A 24429-nucleotide genomic window follows, 5' to 3' on the forward strand; every position below is an offset into this window, starting at 1 on the left:
TTTACAGTGATATGTCTCCGCACCTAACAGATGATAATTCTATCTTAATTAATTACAGCTTTAACCTGTCTACCCAGATCTGAGATGACATTGTTTCAAGTGTAATAGTAACAGGAATCTCAACTGCATAGCAGACTATGACACCACTTAGTGGCAAAAAATCCTTAATTCAAGCCTAAAGAGAGGACTTTAAAAGCATCGTTAAAAGCCTCGCAGTTCTTCCTGTAAGACCTTCCAGAGTTTTATAGGAGAGACAGATCGTTAATGCATTTGTCTTTCATTGAATAATAAAAAGTCTCCTCCCGCACCCAGATAAATGAAGCTTTGTTCAAAACCGTGTTCCGGTTTAATTGAACCACTTAAAAAATGGAGATTTCATGCAGGTCTTCTTCTCCATTTTTACAATCAGCCAGCAAAACCAAATGTTTAATGTGTGAGTAACAAGACCACGGCCATGGCTCTGGGTCATAGATGCCTTAATTCAGTGGCGAGGATGAGATCATGGCAGATATGAGAGGAAGTGTTCCTCCAGGCTGTGTCTCAAACAGGCCAAAGGATACTGTGTCATCCGCAGGTGCACAAATATGCAATGTAGGCAACACTATGCTGGTATGGTTTCCAGTGTTGTGGTTGGAAACAGCCTGTAGGCAGGCACTTGATCTGATAAGCATGGTGGAAAGGGTAATAAGTTCTGGCATTCATTTCAAAGAGGTGCAAAAGATGGTACGAGAACTTAAAACTACATAAACAGAACTGGGAATAATGTGAGAGAATAAATCTGCATTGTTAGTCCCTCAAATGATCTGATTAATGTTGACAAAATATGGAGCAGGTTTAACATTCTAACTCTTAAATATTCACTTTCTATTTTAAACAGAAAAGTGTGAAATAAACCTTTCACATAACTTTCCAATAACTTCCTATCCCAGGACCCCATCAAAGCTCCTGATTGTAGCTTCAGAGAGGGCGATCTGCTGAGTCTCATGTATCAGGTATGATGAGTACCTTCAAACAGCGTTTGATCTTGAAAGTGCACTGAGGTGGGGAAAGAGGTAATGAGATCTTGGCTGGAGCACAATACTGTATTTTTACACAATACTGCAATAGTGTAGCAACACCAACTATTATGACGTTCTTTTGTAACTTTGGCAAGTACTGAAAGTTAGCAGTCGAACCAAAGGAGAGCCTGTATTTCTTGTCATGGACGTTGAAAGGAATATGCATGGCAGCATTTAAACGAGAACAGTTTTGCAACTTCAAATAACATAAGATCTACATTCCAGCAACTGTATAATGAGCAACTCATATACTTGTTTGTGTCCCACTTACTGAGAGCAAAGGACAAGCGTTTTGTCCAATGTCAGGCCTTCATCTGTGCAGATGATTTGTAGTGAAAAGGGTCTGACATAAAGGATAGAGGCTGAATGTAACTATGCAGCCAACAAAAGGACAAAAACAATTACCAAGAAACACTCTGCTAGAGAGCTGGTTAGCATGCCAGTTTGTGCCTGTTTCTGTGCCTTAGGCTTTAATTATTGAAACCATTGTTTATTCATTGGTTTTTAACCCTTTGCTGTACCATGCAATATTTTGCTGGGCACACGCTCAGTTACATGCATTCAAATAAAAGTTAATTAGTTGTAGCATAGCCACAATATTCTGCTGTTGGCAAATGAACAGCTGAACTGGGAATTAGAGCTGGGTATTAATCCGAATTATCCAAACTGTCTCAGAAGCGCAGAAAACTTACAAGTATTGTCATGTTTTTTATTTACTTTTTAATCTGATAGTCCATGATATCATTCAAAAGTTTGCCATTTTTAGACTATTTTATTTAAGCAACATCCTTGTCTGGCTGCTAGTACTTAACATTTGAGAACTCTGGCTTCTTTTACTCAACTTCTAAAAGGGAATTGTAGAAAAACATGTCTATGCAGCATTCGTTAAGATAAGGTCTGAAAAGTATTGTTTGGCATTGGTACTGAAACTCTGGTATTGCACCTTCACTAGTAGTTTTCAAACAACACCTGGCTTTACAGGGGATTCATCAGTTGGCTGTGTTGATAACAGAGGAAAGACTGATGACCCCCTTTACACAAGCTCACTGACTTGATGTTTATGATGTCAGACTCATTGCATAGATTATTTTCCATCAGCAAGCCTGAACTGTCAGAAGTCTTTGTGTTTCCCATCGACCCTTGTTGTAAATACTCAGAAATTCTGGTTGAAGTGCTACAAATATTTTCAAGATGGACACTGATTATCTACCCAAATGCAAAAGCCTCCGCACCAGCACTGCTGCACTGCTTGGAGCTGTGATTCTTTGCTTGGTTTTAAACTGCAGAGTGAAACGGGAAGCAACGGTCCTAATTTACATCTGTGAGAATGAATACAATTCTGCAGATAAATAGAACACAGACATTATGATTTATATTTTATAACACACATCTGAGCCTGAGGGGATGAAGGAAAAAAGATCCTCAAGGTTTTGTTTGTCTGCACATGCCTATACACATTCCAGGAATGTGGAGAATGGCGAGCGAACAACAAGAGAGGCCTTGTGTTTGTGGCTCTATCTCCTGGCCACCCTGTAGATTAGCCTCTTATCTGTTAAATGAGACAGTGCCGACAGATTTGGATAACAGGACTTTGCTCCCTGCACTGAGAGCTCTGCTGTATCGCAGAGAGTCCCTGTGCCAGAGCTAAGCAGCACAGCCTTGGACCAAGCAGTGGGTGGATATGGGGAGCTACATAATAGGCAGCTTCAGATGCAGCCATTCCTTCTCCTTGAACACAGCTGATGATTTTTCTCTCCCTGGTCGTTTCTTATCATAACTATGGCGGTAACATGGGATTATGAGTGATACACCCAAGAAGCTACATTCAATTCACACTCTCCCACATATCACCTGGACAGATATGTGGTTGTGATTCCCGTAGCTGTTGACTCATTCCATCTCGGTCTGCGCTGTTGCCATGTGGCTAGCCAGGCAATACAAGGCAGGCTGAAATGCATCCTGCAGCTCTGACTCATGATTTGATCTGGCTTGTAGTCTCCCTCACCCTGGGCCAGAATTGATAGGTAGCGTTAAGCGTACACCTGGGACCCGAAGTTGGGCCTGTGCGCGTTCTCCCCATTTCCATCGTCCCTAAGCCCACGGCGTCAGCCAGACATTAAGCAGAAGTACTGCTCCACACACACTTGGCAGCCCACGCAGACTTACTGAGACAGAACTGCCTGCCACGTTAGGCGTGAGTGCCAGTCACCGTCAGGTCCAATGGACAAAACTGGAGCACATTCCTGAGACCTTACACGTTGTTTGCTAGTTAATAAATCTCTTAGCCTGCCAAGAACAGAAAGCACAGGAAGGTGCTGATTATCTCAACCAGAGAGGTAACAGGAGAGGACACAGAGTCAGGTTACACTGAGCAGGCTTGTCTCTCTGTGCAGGGACTTGACTCTCCCAGATATGTAGGCCACACAATAAAGGTAAGGCCGACATGTAAGGTTACCTGGAAGGACTGCAGTTGTGGAACGTAACTAAGTACATTTACTCAATTGTTGTATTGTAATTGTATTGTAGTTGTAGTTGTATTGTACATTTTCCCGGTACTTGCACCTTACTTAAACATTTTCTGCTACTTTCTGCTACCCTCTCCCTCTGCTCCGCTGCATTGAAGAGGCAAATATTGTACTTTTTACTCATGTACTGCAACCTTTATTAGATGACCTAAGTTAATTTGCAGATTCAGATTAATAATACAAAATATATTCAACAAATAATGTATGATGTACTATTAATAAGATAAATGATGTATGATGAAGTAAGAAAATAGCCTCACCTTCACAAGCTGCAACATCAAAGTAGTGTGCGCGTTAAAACATCAAAAAGGATTAGTTATTAATACACATCCTTCTGAAATGGACAATTCTGGTTTAAGAGTACTTTCACTTTTTGTACTAAAGCTATTTTTGATTCAAATACTTTTGTACTTTTACTTAATTAACAGAACTTAACTACATGTTTCATAGGTCATAGCCATTAAGCTGATTAGTTAGTAGACTGGTCGAAATGAGGACTTGATGAGAACTCGTGCATAAATATTATTATTGTGCTTTTTAGTGAAACTGTGTTTATTTAACCTTAATTTTACCAAACATTAAGAACAATTTGTCATTTCCAATGCCGGCCTGGCTACCTTGATTGTTGTCTTTTTATTGTTCTTGTTTTGTACGGACCCCAGGTAGACTAGTGACCACTTTGTGGAAGTTAATGGGGATTCAAATAAAGAATAAAGAATAAATATGGCATCATAGTTAAAATGTGAAATGGCCTTCCAAGGACTAGAACTTCAGGCTGTGTAATCATATTACTGCACTGATGGATTGGGTTAAGGACAGTTCAGGCAAGTGCTGAAGAGTCGCAGTACACATTTAAGGGCTACTGAGGGGGTTTTGATTTGATTTATGCTCCTCACTGGGGTCATCCTCTGGCTATTCCATTTGCTGATTTTTATATTTGCTGATGTCCTCTTGATGTGTTTCACAATCATTATGCCTGTTTGTCTCTGATAACAAAACTATTACCCAAGTCACAGAGGCCATTAGGGGCTTTTCCTCAGACTTCCATTTAGCATGAGGTCTTCTGAGAAGCTGTGCGTTTACTCTGTAATGGAGCAGCCTGATCTGCCACTGGTCGAACGTACAGAACTGCTAATGACCAATCCCCTGTAATTGCCTTCCGGGTCTCTGATAGCTGATTAATTATGCAGTGTAATTTTGCAAATTATCTGCTAACTTGCCTCAGCAAGACTCAAATGGGATTAATTAAGACTGAGATACATGTAAATATAACAAGATGAAACTACAAGTCCAAATTTGTTTTTCATTTAGATATAATTTTTGGTAAATAATTTTTTTTTTTTTTTTTTTTTAACACAATGAGCAGTGGCTCACTGACAGTCTATTTAAGTGTAGACACGCACAAGTGATGATGGTACCACTTGGAAAACCTTATTAGTGCTGAGCAGCGAGAACAGATAACTGGGGGCAGGCACAAACAGGAACACTTCTGTGGTCTAGGCACTGTGCAGAGAGGAAATCCTCCTTGTTCCTGTTCTATTATCAGCTCAACATAACAAGTGACAGAGTGAGCAGACACCCAGAGCAGACCAAAAACGAAACTTTAACAGGTAAATGATGTGTTCCTGAAGTGTTCTTTAAAGCATTTCAGCGCACGTTGTGACGAAATGGCCCTGCAAATGACTGTAGCCCTGTGGCCGTTCATGTGAGCCAAAGAAACTACGACAGGGCAGATGAAGTATGATTGTGACAAAAATTGCGGCTGAAAAGGGGGAGATCTGTGAGCACAACATATAAAAAGCTGAAAGGGTCTTTCCGTTTGCTATTGAGTGAAACCGAGAAGGGTTGTCTAAAGTAATCTACCATTGTGAGGGAGAGGAGATTGGCTCCATTGAGGGTCTCACTTCTCAGCCAACCCCCCTCAGCAGTCCGACAGTAGGCTCAGAATAACCCTTCTAATAAGTCACTTGGAAGAAAATGTGGGGAGTCAGCTGATTTGTAATCCGCTCTCTTTCTCGGTCTGTGCTCCCACATCAAGAGTCAGATTGATATGTGCAATCACATGAAAGCCCTTCTGTGGTGGGGCTATCATGGTCTAGTAGACCTGCAGGTGTTTTTGTGTATGTGTGTTTTGGCAAAAATGAGAACAGGGTGATGCATTTGCAATGGAAATCCCTCATCCATAATGTGCCTCAAGTGTAAACAACAGAATGAGAGAATAACAACTGCTAGGAAACGCATGTACTATTCTCAGCTGACACTGATACAATTTACATATTATGTCTCCGCTGATGGTGTATTCATTAGATTTCGAGACAATTAAGAGGTATAACACAATTACAAAAACAGACTGTCATTGCTCTGAAGGTTTTATGCAACGTGTGAATGAAATCTGTGATTAAAGAAAATGAATCCATCGAGCATCTATGTGATAATGTCTTTACATGTACTGCATTCGGAAAGCTGCGCATGTTCACTTTTAATAGAACATTAATTTACGCTCAATTTCCGATCTATTCTCTCGAGTCTACATGCAGATACTACATGCATGCTCTTTTTTCATACTGCCGCCTTGCAGGGGTGAACACAGAGTCAGTGCTGTTCAGATGACTGACAGATCTCTGAACTATTACAGACAGGCTCCGTTTCTCTATCTTAAAATCCTAATCATGCATGCCAAGGGTTTTATTAGTATATGAAGGCCATTTCTTTGTTGCAATGAACACTGAGTCAATTTTTTGCTCCCAGATATTCACACAGCTTATAGTTTATGATAATGTGTGATGATGGCATCACATAAATGGCATTGCATATTTCACACAAATATTCTCTGTGGAGTAAAAGACATCTAATCATTTGCTGGTAAAGCGAATTATAAGACTGTCTATTTCCACTGTTTTAGTCTAATGATATCTGTGATCGCTGTTTCACTTTAAGTTTTATGACTTCAACACTGGCTGTCAGTCTGAGAGATGTTCCTCCTCCTTTAAACTTTTCCTTTCTCTTTTAAGTTTTGTTCCCAGTAGAGCTCATGCCCTATTTAAAACCATAATAATGCAGGCTAATATAACCCGTAATTCATATAAGCTCAAAGAGATCGCAACAAAGAAATGTCACCTTCTTTGTGTGTATTTGTTCCATCTTAAAAGGGGAAAGTAGGAAGTCGTCAATGTGAGGACTTTTTTTAAGTATTCTCAAGGAATCTTTTGCAGTGCAGAGCAGGAAGTGGATTGAATGGCTGCTCCACAAACCAAAACTAACTGTAGTTTCATAATATATGTCATATCATTTCTACGATTGCTATAACATTAATCAATTATCATATGACATTTTGCTTTTGCAGAGGAGCTACAGTAATATAGTACAGCACAAACTGGACATTGACTCAACTTCACTAAAACATTAACTATAATCCTTTCAACTCATCCTTGAATGTTTGAACCCTTCAACAACCACATGCTTGCACCTTGTGACCAATATCACAGTTGCCTTCACTCAGCAGTCAAGTGTTTCTCTGAGACTAAACGCACTGATGACAAATGCACACTGCTGCAAACTCTGTGCAACGTGGGTGTATGATAAGCTTCTGTGCTGAGACACCCTGCACACCTTGTCAATAAAATCCCGCAATATTCCTCATCCAGCTGATGTTTGATTTTCACGCGCGACGTTAAGAGTATCGAAACCAAAATCAATATTTGTATTGAGTAAAACTCGAGTTTAGAAATCAGGTGTTTTTTGGGAAACGTTCTGAAGATAAGACATCATATTTTTCATGTGCGGCAACAGAAAATGAGTCACCCTGTTAATCATTTCAGAGCAGAACAAATACAACCTTTAGAACACGAACGGTCTTCATCTCAGCTGTCAGACGAGAGTCTCTGATTTTAGAAAACAAGAGCAGCAGCTGACCTGTTCAATCAGTTTGCCACTTTAAGTCTGTTACAACAAAACCAATGAAAGACAGCATGAAGGACAAATACACTATCAGAGAGCTCTCCTCAGGGCTGTATTTAACTTTTCTAACTTACAGTGGTACCACACTACAGGACATGAAAGTAGGTCAAAGCACCAAATTCTCTTCATCCAAGAATTTGGCAGCCACGGACTCTTTCTTCAGTTTCGCTTTCCTTATTTAATCCTCTGGACATATTGCTAGATCATTAGTACTTCTTCCTTTTCTAAAGCCACCCTGATAATTAGCCACCATGCCTTTTTCTTCCAAAAAGTGCATTTTACAAGTCTTTCATTGACTAGGTGTGCCAATAACTTATATGTGCTGTTAACTTTAACAGTTTATTATACAGCGCCGAGAACATCTGGGGTCTCTCTTCACTCACATTTGTGAACATGCAGTATAATGTATTCCATCCGTCCCTTGGGCTGAATTCTTGCATTTGTTCAGACCCTCCTTAGCTCCTTCAAGGTAAATGGTGCATTGTACTTTGTACCAATGTGCTGTTTTTCCTCTGAGGCCAGGCTGAGCATTCTCTGATCTTGTTCCCTCTTTTTCCTTCATCTGACGTGAACCCTTCGTAAAGTGTTAACTATTAATTCAGCTCTCTCTTTATTAGAGACCGCAGTTTGATCTGAGGTTGGTAGGATTGGATAGCTCCACTCCCTTCTATCACCTTCCATCTTCTCCACCATCCTCCCTCTTCTCCCCTACATGTGTCGTGCTTCCCTATGAGTCACTTCCTCCTATATGTATTTTGTCTGTCTTATGCTTCTTACTGTTGTCTGATATGCAATCATGCGCTGGTAGTTATGAGGTCTCTTCATTACTCTGAATGCTCTGTTCCTATTCTTCACCACCTACTTGCGCTTATCGTCCCACCATCACCACTGCTCCTCTAATACCTTTTATATGTTTTCTTCCTTAATTTCTCCTTACTTAAACTTAACGTCCACTTCTATTTTCTTTGACCAGAATTGTATTAACAATTATTTTGCATAGCACAGGGTGATGGACACTCCCAGTCATAATTTGGGGCAATCCTATTCAAAACAAATGCAAGGTCCAACACAGACTCTTTACCCAGCATAATGCCCACCCTGGTCTTCCTACCACCATTAAACTCACCAAATTATCTCCATTTAATGCCTCCTCTACTGCCTGCCCATTGTTGTCTGACTTTTCACTACCCCATAAAGTGTTATGTGCATTAAAGTACTGAAGCAACATGCCTTCCATTTCTTCTAGTTCACTGAACTCTATTCATTTGCATGAACTGTAATAGTTTATCAGGTCCTTCCTCTGAAACAGCTCGACTACAACATATTGCAAATACTCTATATAGTTATTGCTTTTTTAAGTAATGCCATACAGCTCCCTTCACTCCCTTTGCAATTACAGCGCCCCTCCCCACCTTGCGCATTGCCTCTCCCCCTCGCACATCTTGCATGCTCAAAATTCTGACATTGGAAAGAGCTCTTTGGCTTCGGTATATTCTCTTAAGCTGTAGCAGAAAAATCCATCCATCATTTTTTTGGCACCTCACCCTTAGGATCTCAACCAGCTCCTACACAGTGACTTTGAGAGGAAATCCATAGACCACCTCCTCACACTCTCCCACCCTCACTGCTTTAGTTACTATGATTTTGTCAGTCATGCATTTTTTTTTTTTTACTCTTTTCAGCTCTTATATATTTAACTTCCCTGACTAAGGCTTTGATGATTGTCAACTTCAGTGGGTTTCTTAACTCCTCCAAAACTCACAGCTACATTTGATGATACCCCCCTTAGATCCATGTCTGCACCCCCCCCCCCCCCCCCCCCCCCATCCGCCATTATCTTCTTTCGCTTTCAGCCACTACCCGCTCTTGCCCTACCCCCATATCCCCCCCACCTCTTCCACATCCAAGTTTTTTTTCAGTCCAGCGCAGGGACAGAGAGACGCTCAAACCTTCCGCCACAGCCCTCCTCCGCCGATGTTTTCACCTGCATGACGTCTCCAAATAAATGGAAGGCGGAGTCACGCTAGTACACACGGTTGGCCTCAACCTGTAGACCTGTCTGCGAGGAGGACAGAGGCAGTAAGGGAGGGGTAGCAACCGACATAATTACGATATAGAGTAGTGAACTACTAACCAAACCGGAGAGACAGCCGTTCCCTTGGCTGTGCTCAGATACCCTACTCACCAAATGCCAGATATCTGTGTGCGGCGCTGAGGGGAAAGCGCATGTTTAATGGCATGTTGGAAGTCTCAGCGGCTCTCTCCGGGTAGAAGAGGAGACATTACGGCGCGAGTTAGCTAACGTTAGCTCGCTAACAAGGTCAGTTTAAATTTTGGGTTATGTCGCTGTTTTAGCAGTAGCGTCGTGAGTAATGGCACCCTCGGCATCCTTGCTAACTCGACTTATTTCCAGATTTAGCACGGACTCCTGTCCGCTGACAGGACAGGTAACAGGCTATTTTTGTCATTGGCATACTTGACGTTAGCTTGTTGGTTAGCCTCACTCGGTGGCTATCATTGCTCAGTCCAGTCGTTTTTTTTTCGACTTTGCTGTTCGACATTTGGAAGTGATTGAGGTGGCTCACTTTAACACGTTATAGAGGTTAATGCCACGAAGCGAGCTTTTGTTCGTAAGCGCATCAGTAGTGCAGCCTCACAGGGCTAATGTTAGCTGCATAATATTGAGGGAGCTATTCATTTGTGTTGTGGCTGCCCCAGCAGCAGCAGCAGCACATCGCTGCTCGTTTCCGCCTAGAATAAAACAGGTGCATCTCTGCGCTAGCGACGGGCAGATGTAGATGCAGCACTGCACGCAGCCAGTGACTGGATTTGCTTTTTCATTTACGGCCAGTTTTTAGTCATTACTGTTCCCATAAAGGTAGAGTTTACTTAGTGGGTGCTGCTACATGATTTATCAAGGTTGAACGTCGTAGGTGGCGTTATCATACATAAGGGCCTCGTCTACAGACTCCAATCTAGCTAAACGGGGGCAACTGAAACGGGCCCGGTAGCTAACGTTTTAGTTAACTTAGTTAGCTAACGTTAGCTGTATGCCAGTAACTGCCTACCAACTGACTACAGGGACACGAATAGCAGCCAATCCTGACTCATTTGATTATGATATCAGTGTTTTGTGTAATTATACGTCAAAAACTAAATCGGCTGTCATCAATCACGGTGTCTTTATCGTTGATGATGTTATATCGGGAAGGGCGAGTGTAGCCGAACTTACTATTGTGTTAGCGTGAATTTCCCACCGTGTCTAACGTTCCAGTAGTTCCAGTCGCTGTACTTTATTTAACCTCGTGTGTCATATAGTAAACGCATTTGTGGCTTGTATCCTCACAGTCTTTAGCAGTCGGAAGTGTAAACAGGTTTAACTTCACGAATTAAGAAAAATCATCCGTAGCAACGGCCAGATTTCAGACACAAGTGTCACTCACTGGGAAGCTTTACAGAGCAGAGATTTAGCGTTGCCTTTTTTTGTGCGCTTGAAACTCACTGTTTCTTCATGCTCCGGATTCCTTTTGATTTGACACAAAGTCATTTGTTGACTTCCAACATTTAGTTTTGACAGCATACGGTGGTTTTCCTGTAGCTTGAAACGAGTTGCACGCAGGTCATCAAGCCACGATAGACTTTCACTCAGCCAAGGCCGATTTTGTGTTTTCTGTCCACATATTTCATTACTTTGTCGAACAGTGTGGAGGGCAACACAAGGGAAACATCCAACTGCAAAGCAAGCTTGTCTTGTGGATGTGTTTGTTATTCAGCTCATGCACTATCCAGAGGCTGCTGGATGTGGTACGTCAATTCAGTTGGCCCTGAGTGCCACTGTGCATCGGAGCACTAATTATTTTTGATAGTTTTCAAGTTTTAACTACTGTTGATCTGCAGACAGCGTGGATACCATGGCTGTAAACGGTGTCGTTCCCCTGTTAGTGCAGGCCTCAGTGGGAAATGGGCTGAAATCACCCACACTCAAAGCCTGTGTCATTGTACTAGGCCTGTCATAGAAACTGATATTTTAATAACTTGTCAGTGGCAAATTAACAAGTTGTGTTTTACTCAAATCCCAAATAAGCATATAAAATAACTAATTTCATTGACTTTTGTTTCAGCTCTTGGGCTTTTGAAACTACATTTCTTAAATATTTTGTAAGATTGCCATATGGCTCAGCCCCAGCACTGTTGTAAAGAAAGTATTGTGGTGATAACATTGAGGCACAATTATCCCTTCTGTTAACAATGAGATGCAGTTAATGCAGGTGTTGTGTTTTTCAAAAAATATACTGTGAATGTGGGGTCTATTCTAAAACTGGTAGTGATGATTTTTTTTCTTAATTTTTAGGACCTACCTTAGGCTTTTAAGGTCAGTCCTCTCCACAGCAGGCATTATGGATTCGTGTATATTCTTTTGATAAGCCTTTTGTTAAGATTGTTTTCCTTTTCCTCAAATGACACATCCTCATTACTGTTGAGGTTTACTCCTCTCAACACACATTCTGTTATGCACACATTTCATTTTTCATATTTGTTTTGTTCTTTTGAACGGCATGTTAGAACACTGCAAATCGGCATATTAAAACATTTCATATTTCTTAATGAGATGTTGTTTTAATTGGATTCTGAATTACTCGCACTGTGAAATGAGAACGTGATAGAATCTAGGCCACAATGTGGAGAGCTTACTTTGATGCTAGGATGTTGCCCCCCCCCCACATGTGTGTGGCAACAGCCTGAGGTAAGGTGTAGTGCTCATTCTGAATTGAATTAAGCTTAAGGGCAAACCCATTTTCATGTTAATGTTTATTTTACATAGAAACACAAATGGATAGATGAATCAAGAAATATGTTTTGTCTTCACAGCTGGCATAATATAGGTCACCGAAGATTTAGCCTTTTTTTTTTTTTTTTGCATGACCGTGCATTAATTAGATTGCTTATTGTATGTGTTTTTTTTTTTGTTTGTTTGTTTTTTTTTTCTTTGGAATAGTCAGTCAGAAGACAGCTGTGCAGGGAGAGAAGAGCGTGGGGTATAAATCCCACTGAACTGACTCAGTAGATAAAGATGTCAGATAAGGTGCATGTCTCAACCTGGATAATGGGTTATGTGAGACATGACTGGATGCTCTCCATGCATTTGTTAGTAGGTGGCAAAATGTCAAATTAGCAAAACAGATCACCAGTGTGTCACAGCTATTTCATGTTTCAGAGTGACTCGTTATTGTGTTTTGTATTTGAAATGTTATTCTTTTGACACATTCATTCAGCATTTCAAATTACGTGCAGGATGGTGGAGGGCACAGGAGCCCCGTGAATGTGAACTGATTGTATGTTGTAGTTTTCCCAGCTGGCCGTCTAGTCATAACAGTCCATTTCTGTGCCAGAAACACCACACTCTATACCTGCAGTACATATTAATATTTTACACTGAAGGTTGAATACATAGATTACGCAGTAGTTTGATTTTTGTTTTGCATACGTTAGCTACATGTTTTTATTAGTCACTAACAGTAGGTGATCTACTGACACGGTTGATTTTCAATGCAAACAAATATCTGTAGCGGCCTTGGTATGTAATTTTTTTGTATAGTGATGAATCATACATTTTTTAATGCAAAAGGTTGGCCTGTCTCAGTAGCGCTGGCTGAGCTGTACACCACCATAGAGATACTTGCTGTTCACAATTCTAGTAACAGATCAGAACAATGTGGGCAGTTATTGTAAAAGCGTGTGAAGGAGTGGGACTGTACCTGCATCCACAGAAACCAAAGTTGGAAAAGTAGCTGTTAGTAGTATGAATTTTGCAGGTTAATTGAAGGCTGAACATTGTTTTGTCAGGTCAGAGATAATTTGAACGACACAATTAACAGTAGTCTGTTTTCGTGTTTTTTGTTTGCTTTTCCAAAGGCTGAGTTATGTTTGTTTAAAAAAGAATTGAGTGACTAAACATTCAATATGTTTTTGCACAACTTAAACTATAAAGTCAACACACAATTACAGAAAGCTAATGTTGTAAAGAACAGCTTTCATCAGCCCTATAAGAGTTGAGCCTTATAGGATAAAATTTCCACTCATGAGGCCTATCAAAACCTTTATTCCCTCCATTCTTGTCCCTTGCAACATGGTATGGGCACTGAGGCTTTGATATTGTAGTTAAAGGCTCAATTTGTGCATGTCTAGGGAAATTCTGATCAATTTTATTCTATTGATTTATTTTTACTTTGACATCAATCTGAGCTACTGGATAGAGGTGTGTACAGAATCTTCAGGATTTCTAACCATTATGGTCAATTCCCACAGAGATTCTGATCACTTCCACCTGAAACCATATTTTCTATTGAAAATCTTTCTGCCCAGTTCAGCAGGGAACATACAGTCACTTAACTATTTAATAAGCTGCCCTTAGTATATATGGATTGCAAATGAGCCTTATTAAATGGGTTGTGAAGGTTAAAAAAGCAGCTTCAAACTAGGGCTGAACAATTAATTGAAATATTATAAAAATATACCATTATCAGTGAAGCATTGTGCTGCAGAGATGCCCTGCTCTACAAACCATATTCTCCAGATGTAAGGGAGCGAATATGCTTTTTTTGGTACTGCAGGAATAGTCACATAATTTTTTTTCCAGTGAAAATAATTTGCAAAAATGATCATATCCACTGAAATTGTGAGTCATTGCAATCACAATATTTGTCAAAGAAATTACAATATGATTTATTTTTCTTTTGCCTGTAGTTCAGTTGTGCCTCAGACAGTGGGAACTAAAACTGAACAAAAAGGTCATGGATTTTGCCCTTTTTTTTTAAGAAACTTGATGTCATTTCCCATAGGAACGGTTACCAACCAGATGTTTGAATGTCATATGACAGCATCAGCAGTCATAGTGTTATTATGATTTGATTGGAGGGATTTTGTTGTTAATTCAAGTTTTGAAAAAAAAAAAAAAAAAAAAAAGAGGCCAGACTAAAGAGAGAGGGAGAGAGAAAGTGAAAGCAAGTGGGTGAGTGAGACAAGCGAAACTAATCATCTGAAACTTTATTTGCTGCAGCATTTGGAGGAACACAGTTTAGTAGAAGACCATGCACTTGTGTGCATGATTGATTTCAATAATGACTACCTCCCATCATGTTCATTAAATTTTTATAGCTTATCCCAAAAGAATGAGGCTGAACATCTGTTCCTGCTTATATTAGGGTAAATGAATGTATATTTTGTGATTGCAACGTTTGTGTTGGTTTCCATGAGATCCCCATCCTAATGCAGTGCAGCCCTGTTACTGGCCTTTTCTAGTATAAATCATCCAGATATTGTGGTGGTTTGTTCAAACAGCATAACACATTCTTAGAGGTGTGGGTTTTGTTTAAATTGACTGATTTTATGACAATGATTCTAGATAAAAATGATGGCCAGTGAATAGCAAATATTTCACTAAGACCCTCTTTAAGCAGAGTCCTCTTTCTGGGGTTGGATTAGTATCTAACACGCAGTGTTTTGGAGTGAATAAGTTTGACGTCACAGCCTTGTGCCATTCAGGCATTAGGATTCCAGGCAAATGGGCGACCCTCCTCTGCCGTTTCTGACTGCTACAGGATTGGGGTTGGCTGGGTCAGCACAACAGGGACTCTTACTCCAACCCCCAGGGCACCTAATTAGAACTTACAACCAAGACAAACAACCTTTGACACTCGTGAGAATCGCTGTTACTGAAAATGCTGTGACAGAGAAGTGAAGATCAGTAGGAGATCAATGTGTCCTTTTTACAATAATGTTCATGACTTTGAAACTGCAAGTGCATAATCTAAATCAGAGATATATTTTACACTATCAGCTCAAATAACCCTACAATTTGGTTGAATTTAATTTCAGTAGATTTAGATAATTATGTTTATCCTAAAATTATAAAACTGGATGCATTTAGGGTTCAGTGTTTTCAGCGAGTCTCTATAAGGTGATTTATTAACTCCAAATATTGTCTCATTTATAATTTACGGTGGGAAAACAACATGCTGTGTCCAAAATCCTCCTTCCTTATATAATAGACAGTAGTTTACTCTTTAGTGAAAAGTATATTGAGATTTCAGATGCTTATACAACATTGTTATTTTGCATCATCAATTACAGGTATAGCGCTGTGCTGCTATAATTTATATGTCTGTAAAATGCAATGCATTGCTTTGTAGAATTGTTAACAGACAGCAGTACATGCCATGTACTGTACTTTTTTGGTTCCGTTGTGGTTTTGAGGGTACTATGTAGTGCCTAAATGTTTACACTCTGACCTGAGGGCAGCTTAGATAGGTGATGTGATCGCCAATTGGCACAGGCCAAGTGCACTGGATGGTAAATAGGGAGTGATTTTGGGCACCTAAAATATTCTGCAGTATCAGATCTTTTAAAGTAATGGAACAATTGTGCTACACCATCATACTCTCCTGTAGTACCATATAAATCATCTCAGACTCAGACTCTCAGATGGCACAGGGTTCCCATAAGTAGGCACCACCTTCTCATTCAACATGTCTTTGTCCCGCTATCCATTAAAGCCCTTAACACCACCTCGGCTGATATGTGTATGCCATAGCTGACCCCCTTGCTGTTTATCACTGTTATATATTGTGCTATGTGTGCACTTATGCTTATGTAGATAGGCATGTGCAGTTAATGAATGTTTTTTACTTCTTGCTGTGATTTTATACTGCAGGCTGTGATGTCCAAGGCAAATTTCCCACTGGGACATTGAAGTCTCTCTTATACCTCTAGTAGGGTGTTAAATGGATTTTTTTTTTTTTTTTTTTTAAGTTTTAACACACAATATACAATATATGTTGGTAGTATTGCGGTGGGGAGATCTGTTGAGACCACTTAACTGTGTGTTTGTACTTGTATGTTTGCAGTAAGTTTGCTTTTTTCCCCCCCATTTCTCACTTTGTCACACTCGTATTTGTTTTTGTTGTCTCACGCAGCTGGCTGACATGGCTGTCTAACAGGCTGCCAAAGATCTCTTCATGGATCACAGAGGACAACAAAGAGAAACCACTGCATCTGTGAGCATAGCCAAAAACTAGGGAATCTGACCCACAAGCATATCATCAGCCTGACTTGAGTGCATGTGGCCTCTTAAGTTGTTCACAGACATCTGTTGGGCAGCCCAAAGGCCTATTGCTATGCACTATAAACGGAGAGACATGAGCTGTGGGGATGCTGGGAGGAGCAGGCTTCTTTCGTGCAGGACTATCCCTCTGGTAATGGGGCTTCTGGTGACCATGGCCCAGGGCACTGTGCCAGAACAGCAAGAGACACTGGTGGAGATGATATCTGTGGAACTAGAGGCTTCTATGCAGTCCTCTGTGCTCTCTGAGCTACAGGCTGCAGCATCTTTGGTTGGAGAAGGGCCGCCTACAGCTATCCCAGATTGCTCTGCAAAGAATGGGGGAGTGCACACTGGCATCCCTGACTCCTCTGCAATCGTGGGCCAGGTGTTCCAGTTGAAGGTTCCACCAGGACCTGCCAATGCAACCTGTAATGTCCATGTAAGTGCACTGAAGATTAGCCATTACAGAAAAGTTTAATGTTGAGATAAATTTAGAGTTGATTTTATGTGTTAAATATTTGTATATAGCATGTAATATTAAATTGAATGTAAATTCATAAATTTATTTAACATTAATGAGATTGAATTAATCAGCCCCCCTTATTTGTTTGAATAGACTCAACCATGGTATTATTTGAATTAGACTGTGTCATTAAAACAACATAAAATCCATTGCTTTCTAACCTTTCTGTTATTTCTGAATATTTTTTTTATTGTTCTTTTATGGGTACTACAATGGCCATGTAGGCCAAAGTATTTTTCTGTCACTGTACAAATACATAATATATAGTATTTATCCTTTCAGTCTTGATCACAGTATCATTGCTGATTGAAGCCGACTCTGGTACAACTTGCTCCAGTCTGACTTATGAATGAGATGAGATTATTATTGGCCCAAGTGGTGATGCAAAATGATATCCTGTCATACAGTAATAACTCAAAATGAATAGTGATGACTCACATAGTGATTATGAATAGGAGCTTACTCTGCTTCCTGTTCATATTTGGCAAGATTTGATAAACTAAATGCAATATGAAAGGGTGTCTGGGGAGGTTGTGAAAGTGTTTCTACTTTTACTCGAGACATTAAGATTTGCATTCATTTTGATTTTGTTTAGTTTTTCCTAGTTCCAGGATTAGTCCATAGCAAACAGAGAATTAAATAAAGAATTGTATGTATATTAATTGATATACTTTTGGTAATTACTTCATATTTTCCAGTTAAAACTTTACAATTCCAATACTTACTTAATTTTCTCTGTCATATTATTAGTTAATTGAAATTTCTTGTCAAATGAAGTAAATAATTTTAAGACATCACCTGGGTCCTGGTAATTTATAGGGCCATTTGTAATTATTTCTTAACTGAATTATCATTTAATGAAATGAGTAATGACTTTCTACTTTTTGAACTTCAAGTAGTATTCCTATAGTACAAAACAGTAATAGTGTTTCTCTTCTTCTTGTAGCTCACTGAGATGGGAAAGGAGACTTTGCCCTCCTGGCTCTATTGGGACAAAGAACGCTGCATTCTGAGAGGCTTGGCCCTGGAGCAGGATAAAGGTGTGTATCATATCTTAGTGACTGGAGAGGAGAAAATTGAAAAGACTGCCAACCAAGTTTTCCCCGCAACGGTCTTCTCTATTGAAGTATACCCAGAAGAACGGGCTGATGCAGAGCCAGCCCTGTTCACTCTGCTGTCTGATGTCAGTGGCATCCAGCCTTTCACCTGTGGCTCTGAGGAGCCTGTCACTGTCCTTACAGTCATCTTGGATGCTGACTTGACAAAGATGGTTGCTGAACAGAGGGTCACCTTACTGGGCATTATGAGAAAATTCTCACATGTGCCCCTGGAGCACATGAGGGTGGTCCCTGTTGTCAACAACCGCTTATTTGACATGTCTGCTTTCATGGCTGGACCAGGAAATGCCAAGAAGGTGGTGGAGAATGGGGCCCTACTATCATGGAAACTTGGATGTGCCCTTGATCAGGCCAGTATCCCTGACATTAGCAGCGTCCAGTCCTCAGCGAAGGATGGGACCATGTCAGCCAGGCTGGGATACCCAGTGGTTGGCTGGCACATTGTCAACAAAAAGCCCCATGGAGTGAAACGGGTCAGACGGCAGTTGTACAATACTCCTACTCCAGTGCCCTCCCTTCTTCCTCCGACTACTCACCCAGAGCCCCCTGTGCGTGTTGTTCCCACCCCAACTTCACCCTCTATTGCCCCAGCAACAGAGAACTCTGCTCCCCCTGTCCGAGGCCCTTTACCTCTTCCGGTGAAACCGACCATGAGGGTCAGAGATCAGATAGCCCACACTCCTGTCTTTGGGCCTCCCCAACCCACAAGAGTTTTAGGAACAACAAGCGTCATCCCTATTCAGCCTACCATGACCCGCCCTACATTTGTGGAGGCCACTGCTTTGCCAACACCACCAAGCACGACCAAAAGACCCAAAACCTCTGCCACAAGGAAACCCAAGAAACCCAAAACTTCCACCCCAGCTCCCCGGGAACCCAAGTCCACCACGCCTAAACCACCCAGACGCACCACCACTCTCTCTATAGCTCCAGACTTAAATCAAACCCCAGAGATCCGCAACGCCATCGATCAGGTCAATGCATGGGTTGGCACATACTTTGAGGTTAAGATTCCACCTGATACATTCTTTGACAGAGAGGATGGTACGACTGACAAGCTGCGTTTGACTTTGAAGAAGACCCCCAAAGAAGCAGTGAGTGAAACATCTTGGATCCAATTCAACAGCACTATCCAGCTTTTGTATGGCCTTCCAGAGGAGCAGCACGAGGGGAAACATGAGTACTTCATGTTGGCTACCGATAAGGGTGGGAGGAGCATCATGGATGCATTTGAGGTTCAAGTCAACCGTTGGTCTACTAATGACAAACCGTCAGTTGTGTTTGCTGCTCGTTTCCATGGTGACCCGAAAACTTTAAGCAATGATGTGCATAAGAAGATTCTTTTGACCAAAAAGTTGGCTTATGCCCTCGGTGATCGCAACAGCAGCACAGTAACCCTGAAAAACATCACTCGAGGCTCCATTGTGGTAGAATGGACCAACAACAGTCTCCAGCAGAGTCCTTGTCCAAAGGACCAAATCACAGTTCTCAGCAACAGGATCTCTGATCCCCAAGGAACACCTAAACTGGCCTTCATCAAAGCCATGGAGCCTGATTTCAAGCCCATTAATATCTCTATTCGTGGCACCAATAAATGTCAGAGCTACACGTTCATCCCACCAGGAGAGGTGCCAATGCCTGTTCTTCCCACAGCTACACCATCACCGGGGACAGGTCGTCGGAGCACTGATGATGTTTACCTACACACTGTCATTCCAGCTGTAGTGGTAGCAGCCCTGCTGCTCATAGCCGGGATCATTGCTATGGTCTGCTACCGCAAGAAGCGCAAAGGAAAGATGACCATAGAGGAGCAGGCCACTTTTATCAAGAAAGGAGTCCCCATAATATTTGCAGATGAGTTGGATGATTCCAAGTCACCCCCGTCCTCCAGCATCCCTCTTATCCTTCAGGAGGAAAAGCCTCCACTTCCCCCTCCAGAGTACCCAAACATGGCTGGCCCCCACAGTACCCTGCTTAACCAGGATCTGCTGGAGGAGTATTCTGTTTATCAAGATGATCCTAATGCCCCTCCTTACCAGCCCCCGCCACCATTCACTGTCCCCATAGAGGGAAAAGGCTCTCGCCCCAAGAACATGACCTCTTACAGGTCACCACCTCCCTATGTGCCTCCCTAACGCACACTAGAGCTTTCAGTTTGGAAAGCAGGTGCAATGTAGGGATGCTTGTTGAAAACTATTACAGGAGTAATTTTACATGTGTTCAATGAAATGGCTTTGACTTTGTAGAGGAGCAGGCAACCATACCCATATATTTGACCATCATGGATAAGACACTGTATCGTACAATTCTACTACTGGCACAGGGCAAAAGGATGGGGAACAGTTCGTATTTCCAGCACTCCTTTTTTTTTTTTTGTTGTCCTTCAGATCTGCTTTTGACTTCTTGCATATTCTTTTTTGTCTGTTTTTGCCAAGAAGAGTCCATTTTATCTTCAATGATGTTCTATTTCTATTGTATAGAAAATAATAAAGAAGCAGGAAAGACTGACGCCCACAGGGCCTTTGAGCAGATGTCACCATGACAACAGACTTGAGGCTCTCCCTCACAATGTTAATCTTTATGAGTTCTGTATCACTCTTATCTGTCCTTCAGCTAGGTTTACTAAGATTTTGCACCTGTTATTTCTAGAGGGGAATGACATACAAAAAGCCAAACTGAAAGCATGAAATACTTTATTTACACAGAAATCTGTTTGTTTCTTAGACTTTGATCCCTGTTCTCTCCTATGCTTTGCTCCCTCTTGACAATAACATGCAAACCTTGCACTTATGCAAATTCTTGTTAAACCTTGCACTATGTGTCTTGCGCAGAATTGAACGCAGTAAGTGGTAGCTCAGTAAGGAGAAGAAAAATTGTTTTGGTATCCTTGAACTCACCACATGACTGAGATTCCTCTGGTACTTGATCACAAAGGACATTACACTGATCCCGCCTGTTGTAGATGTAGCCTCATTAAGTTACGAAACAAATAATGACTTTTTTTTTCTTTTTCCTTTTTTTTTTTTTTTTTTTTTTTAATATAAATGTGTGTGTGCCACTGAACCTGCCTGAGAGATGACTGGTTTTGCTGTTGCTAAGGTAATGTGTGTGGTCACAAGGCAAACCTTGTGGGGTTGCTACAACAGTAATGAAGGGGCCAATGGAACGCTGTGATTCACAGCAGTGGGAGACTTAGCGACACAATCAGTGAGGTGGATCCACTGTCTTATATTCAGTTGATTTTGTTGGTATGAGGGTGGGTGGGCCTAGAGTACTGTATTATTGCTGCTCTGCCTCTAGGAGTTGCACTGCTATGTTTAGTGTGCTGCCTTTTGTCAGTTCAGATGAGGCATGGGGACAAGGGGATGTACATAATTGTGTGCCTGTGAAATTAAACAACTCCATAATGTTAGTGTTTTATCAGTAAACCTAGTTGGGAAAGGGAGGGCCAGAGTGGGAAATAATTTTATTTTTCAATTGTATGTCTAGATTTATGATCACAATCATGAAAAAAATGACTTTATAGTTTGTGAGGGTACAAAAGAACATTTATGTGCCCATCACAAAAAAAAAGCATTATCTCAGTATGATGGGGATCAAAGAAACCACAACATGTGAATTATGTACATTTCATATCTGATATCACCATAAGAAAAAATGGTTAAAAATCTAATGTTTTTACTGAGTTTTTGATACAGTCTTAAACTTGTTTTATGAAAATATATTAATAAAATGTAATACTATTTGTAAAGCCTCAAAGATGTGTATAGTCCCTTTTTCGTCTAAGAAAGAACTGGATTGATCATGTTATGTTTTCAGCACATGTGCACAGGTGTATTTAAGGACTGACAAACACAGCTTGCCGGATAAATTAGAGTGCATTATGCAGTAAATTCAGTATGTGTTGGAAAACAGAATTTTTATTATTTTTGAAAGTTAAATAAGTAAGTTTTAAATATATATTACACCCCACTTCGCTTTCCAGACTTATTTTGCCCTCAAATATGCTACAGTACATAATAACAAAGACCTGTGGCCTTTTTGTGGCCTTGCTTTACAGTATGTTGTCACATTCTTGACAGAGTTTATAGAAGCAGGCTATAATAGGGTCCAATGGTTGGCTGGTTTTGGCTATAACATGAGCTACACACTCTTTGTTGTAATAAACCAAAAACACAGCAGGCATCCCCTGTGAGACATTGTGATATTTTAAGACAAGTGCTCCCTTCTGTGGCATTTAGGTGGGCACTTTTTCTTTTTTTGGCTCTGTGCTCCTGCGTGTCTTGGAGAAATATCAATAACAATGACTAATACCTGAGCTTGTGTAATGATGACTAATCCAGGTGGGGTTAAAAACAGTTCCATTAGTTGGTGACAAGTTGCAGACCCATGCGGTCTTGACAAATGTACATTTTCAGTACAAATCGCAACACGAGGCATTTTGATTTGTTCTCACAAAGTCAAATCGTTGAACTGCTGTGGATCTAATTGTGACAATGTGTATTTGGTGGAAACTTGCTCTGGGAATTAATCAAGGTGCTGAATATTTTTGTACCTTTTTAAAGAGCACCCAGACCCTGAAACACAACTGTGTGAATGTGAAGTTACCCTTCAAGCTCATAGAAAATCTCTGATCTGTAGACTCACGAGGAGAGAAAGATCTGTCTTCAGTAGGTTTATGCTACATACATACATATTTATGTACTGGAGTGACTGAAGAACTGTAATTTCTTCATTGTCCATGCTGTAATTATGTTACCTGTTGTGCTTTCATTTGCTCAGTCTTAATTATTTTAACACATAATTGGTAATGATGAGTTGGGTTATGTTGCAAATTGCAAAATCATTAATCAGTTAGTCAACATCCATCTAACTGTGGGCGACTGACTCATTTGGGACGCTGGACTTAAAAGCACTGTTTCCTAGAAACACTCTCTGTGATTGAATATTGCTTAGAATGTTTTTTAATACACAGACTGAAATACTGACATTACAATATACACTGAAACGGGCAACAAATTAATATCAAGCTTTTCATAGACCTGCAACAATCAGTTAATTGATTAGTAAAGGAGCATTTTTTTTTTTTTTCAGTCAGTTTTCATGCATAAATGCCAAACATTTGATGGTTCTGTGTTCTCAAATGACGACTCAAGACATTTGATGACATCACTCTGGGCTTTTGGAAATTGAGCGTTTTTCACTGTTTTAGGATGTTTTATTGACTAAATAATTAACTGAAACTAAGTTATAATCAGAAATATGGAAAATCTTCAGTTGCAGTCCTAAGAAATAGATAGATGCTACCTTTTAATTACTGATTATGCTTCAATTCTTCCATTCAAAAAATAGCGATTCACATCTCCTAGGCGCTTGTCATTACAAAGCTTGCAGAGTGTGTAATTCTGAAAACATACAATATAATATAGCAGCTCTGATGATCACCTCTGGCGCACATGGACCACAAACCGAATATGCAGCTGTAGGATGATATTTTATTCTGGGGGCACATGACTGAGTTGCTGACAGGCTGGAGTCTCATCTTCTGATGTTGCAGTTCAGGCGACTTGGAGCAGCTCTCTGAGGTTGAGGTTAGGTGAAGGCACAATAATGTGCACCCATATTACTAAGGACAGTTGTGATTACAAACGCTGCCTTTTTCTTGCAGTGACCCACTATAAGCTTTTAAAGGGATTTTAGAGCATTGTTTAAACTGGACCTTGTTGGGCAAAATGCATCAAATCACCTTTGATTTTAATTGCTAGTTTTAGTGCATCACAGCACAAGTTGCATAGGACTTTCAACTGACTGTACCCAAAAAATCTACTATAGTTTTTTTTAAAGCTGTAGGTATGGATATGCTTTCTATTAATACTTTCCATAAAGCATAATCTGACTGCCACAGCAGCAGTTGAGTAGTTTGAATCTACAAATGGAGTTGAGCTAATCGATAACAGCAGCCAATAGTAGGTAATGAGGCTGTATCAAAATGTGGAGTCTATTTTATGCCCTGCCAATCTCTCACTTCATCAGCCCCCCGCCCCCCAGCACCTATTAATAATTTAGTTGGAATGAAAGTTAATGTATGTAATGAAAAATGCATAACCTCATGAAAATCTATAGGAAGAACTGACCTTTCAGTTGTTGA

The 24429-nt window shown here is 40.6% G+C and overlaps 1 protein-coding gene across 2 annotated transcripts; it reads left to right on the forward strand.

The window, feature by feature from the left end:
* Positions 1–9578: 9578 nt before the first annotated feature.
* Positions 9579–22891, forward strand: LOC139335401 (dystroglycan 1-like). Of its 2 annotated transcripts, none has more exons than XM_070968998.1 (3): positions 9579–9860; positions 16513–17079; positions 18110–22891. In XM_070968998.1, exons 2-3 carry the CDS (start codon positions 16657–16659, stop codon positions 20414–20416), a joined length of 2730 nt encoding a protein of 909 aa, XP_070825099.1. In that variant the 5' UTR covers positions 9579–9860; positions 16513–16656; the 3' UTR covers positions 20417–22891. The 2 variants fall into 2 exon arrangements, with proteins under 2 accessions (XP_070825099.1, XP_070825098.1); XM_070968997.1 differs by lacking the exon at positions 9579–9860 and adding an exon at positions 9901–9987.
* The last annotated feature ends 1538 nt before the right edge of the window (positions 22892–24429 follow it).

Source organism: Chaetodon trifascialis, chromosome 8 (assembly GCF_039877785.1).
Source record: "Chaetodon trifascialis isolate fChaTrf1 chromosome 8, fChaTrf1.hap1, whole genome shotgun sequence".
In the NCBI taxonomy this organism is placed as follows: Eukaryota; Metazoa; Chordata; class Actinopteri; order Chaetodontiformes; family Chaetodontidae; genus Chaetodon; species Chaetodon trifascialis.

Bases quoted from the DNA above. Each gene is read 5' to 3' on its own strand.
- LOC139335401 (XM_070968998.1), top strand. From the start codon at position 16,657: ATGTGGCCTCTTAAGTTGTTCACAGACATCTGTTGGGCAGCCCAAAGG. The intron at 17,080-18,109 runs GTAAGTGCACTG...TTCTTCTTGTAG, and splicing joins ATGCAACCTGTAATGTCCAT to CTCACTGAGATGGGAAAGGA.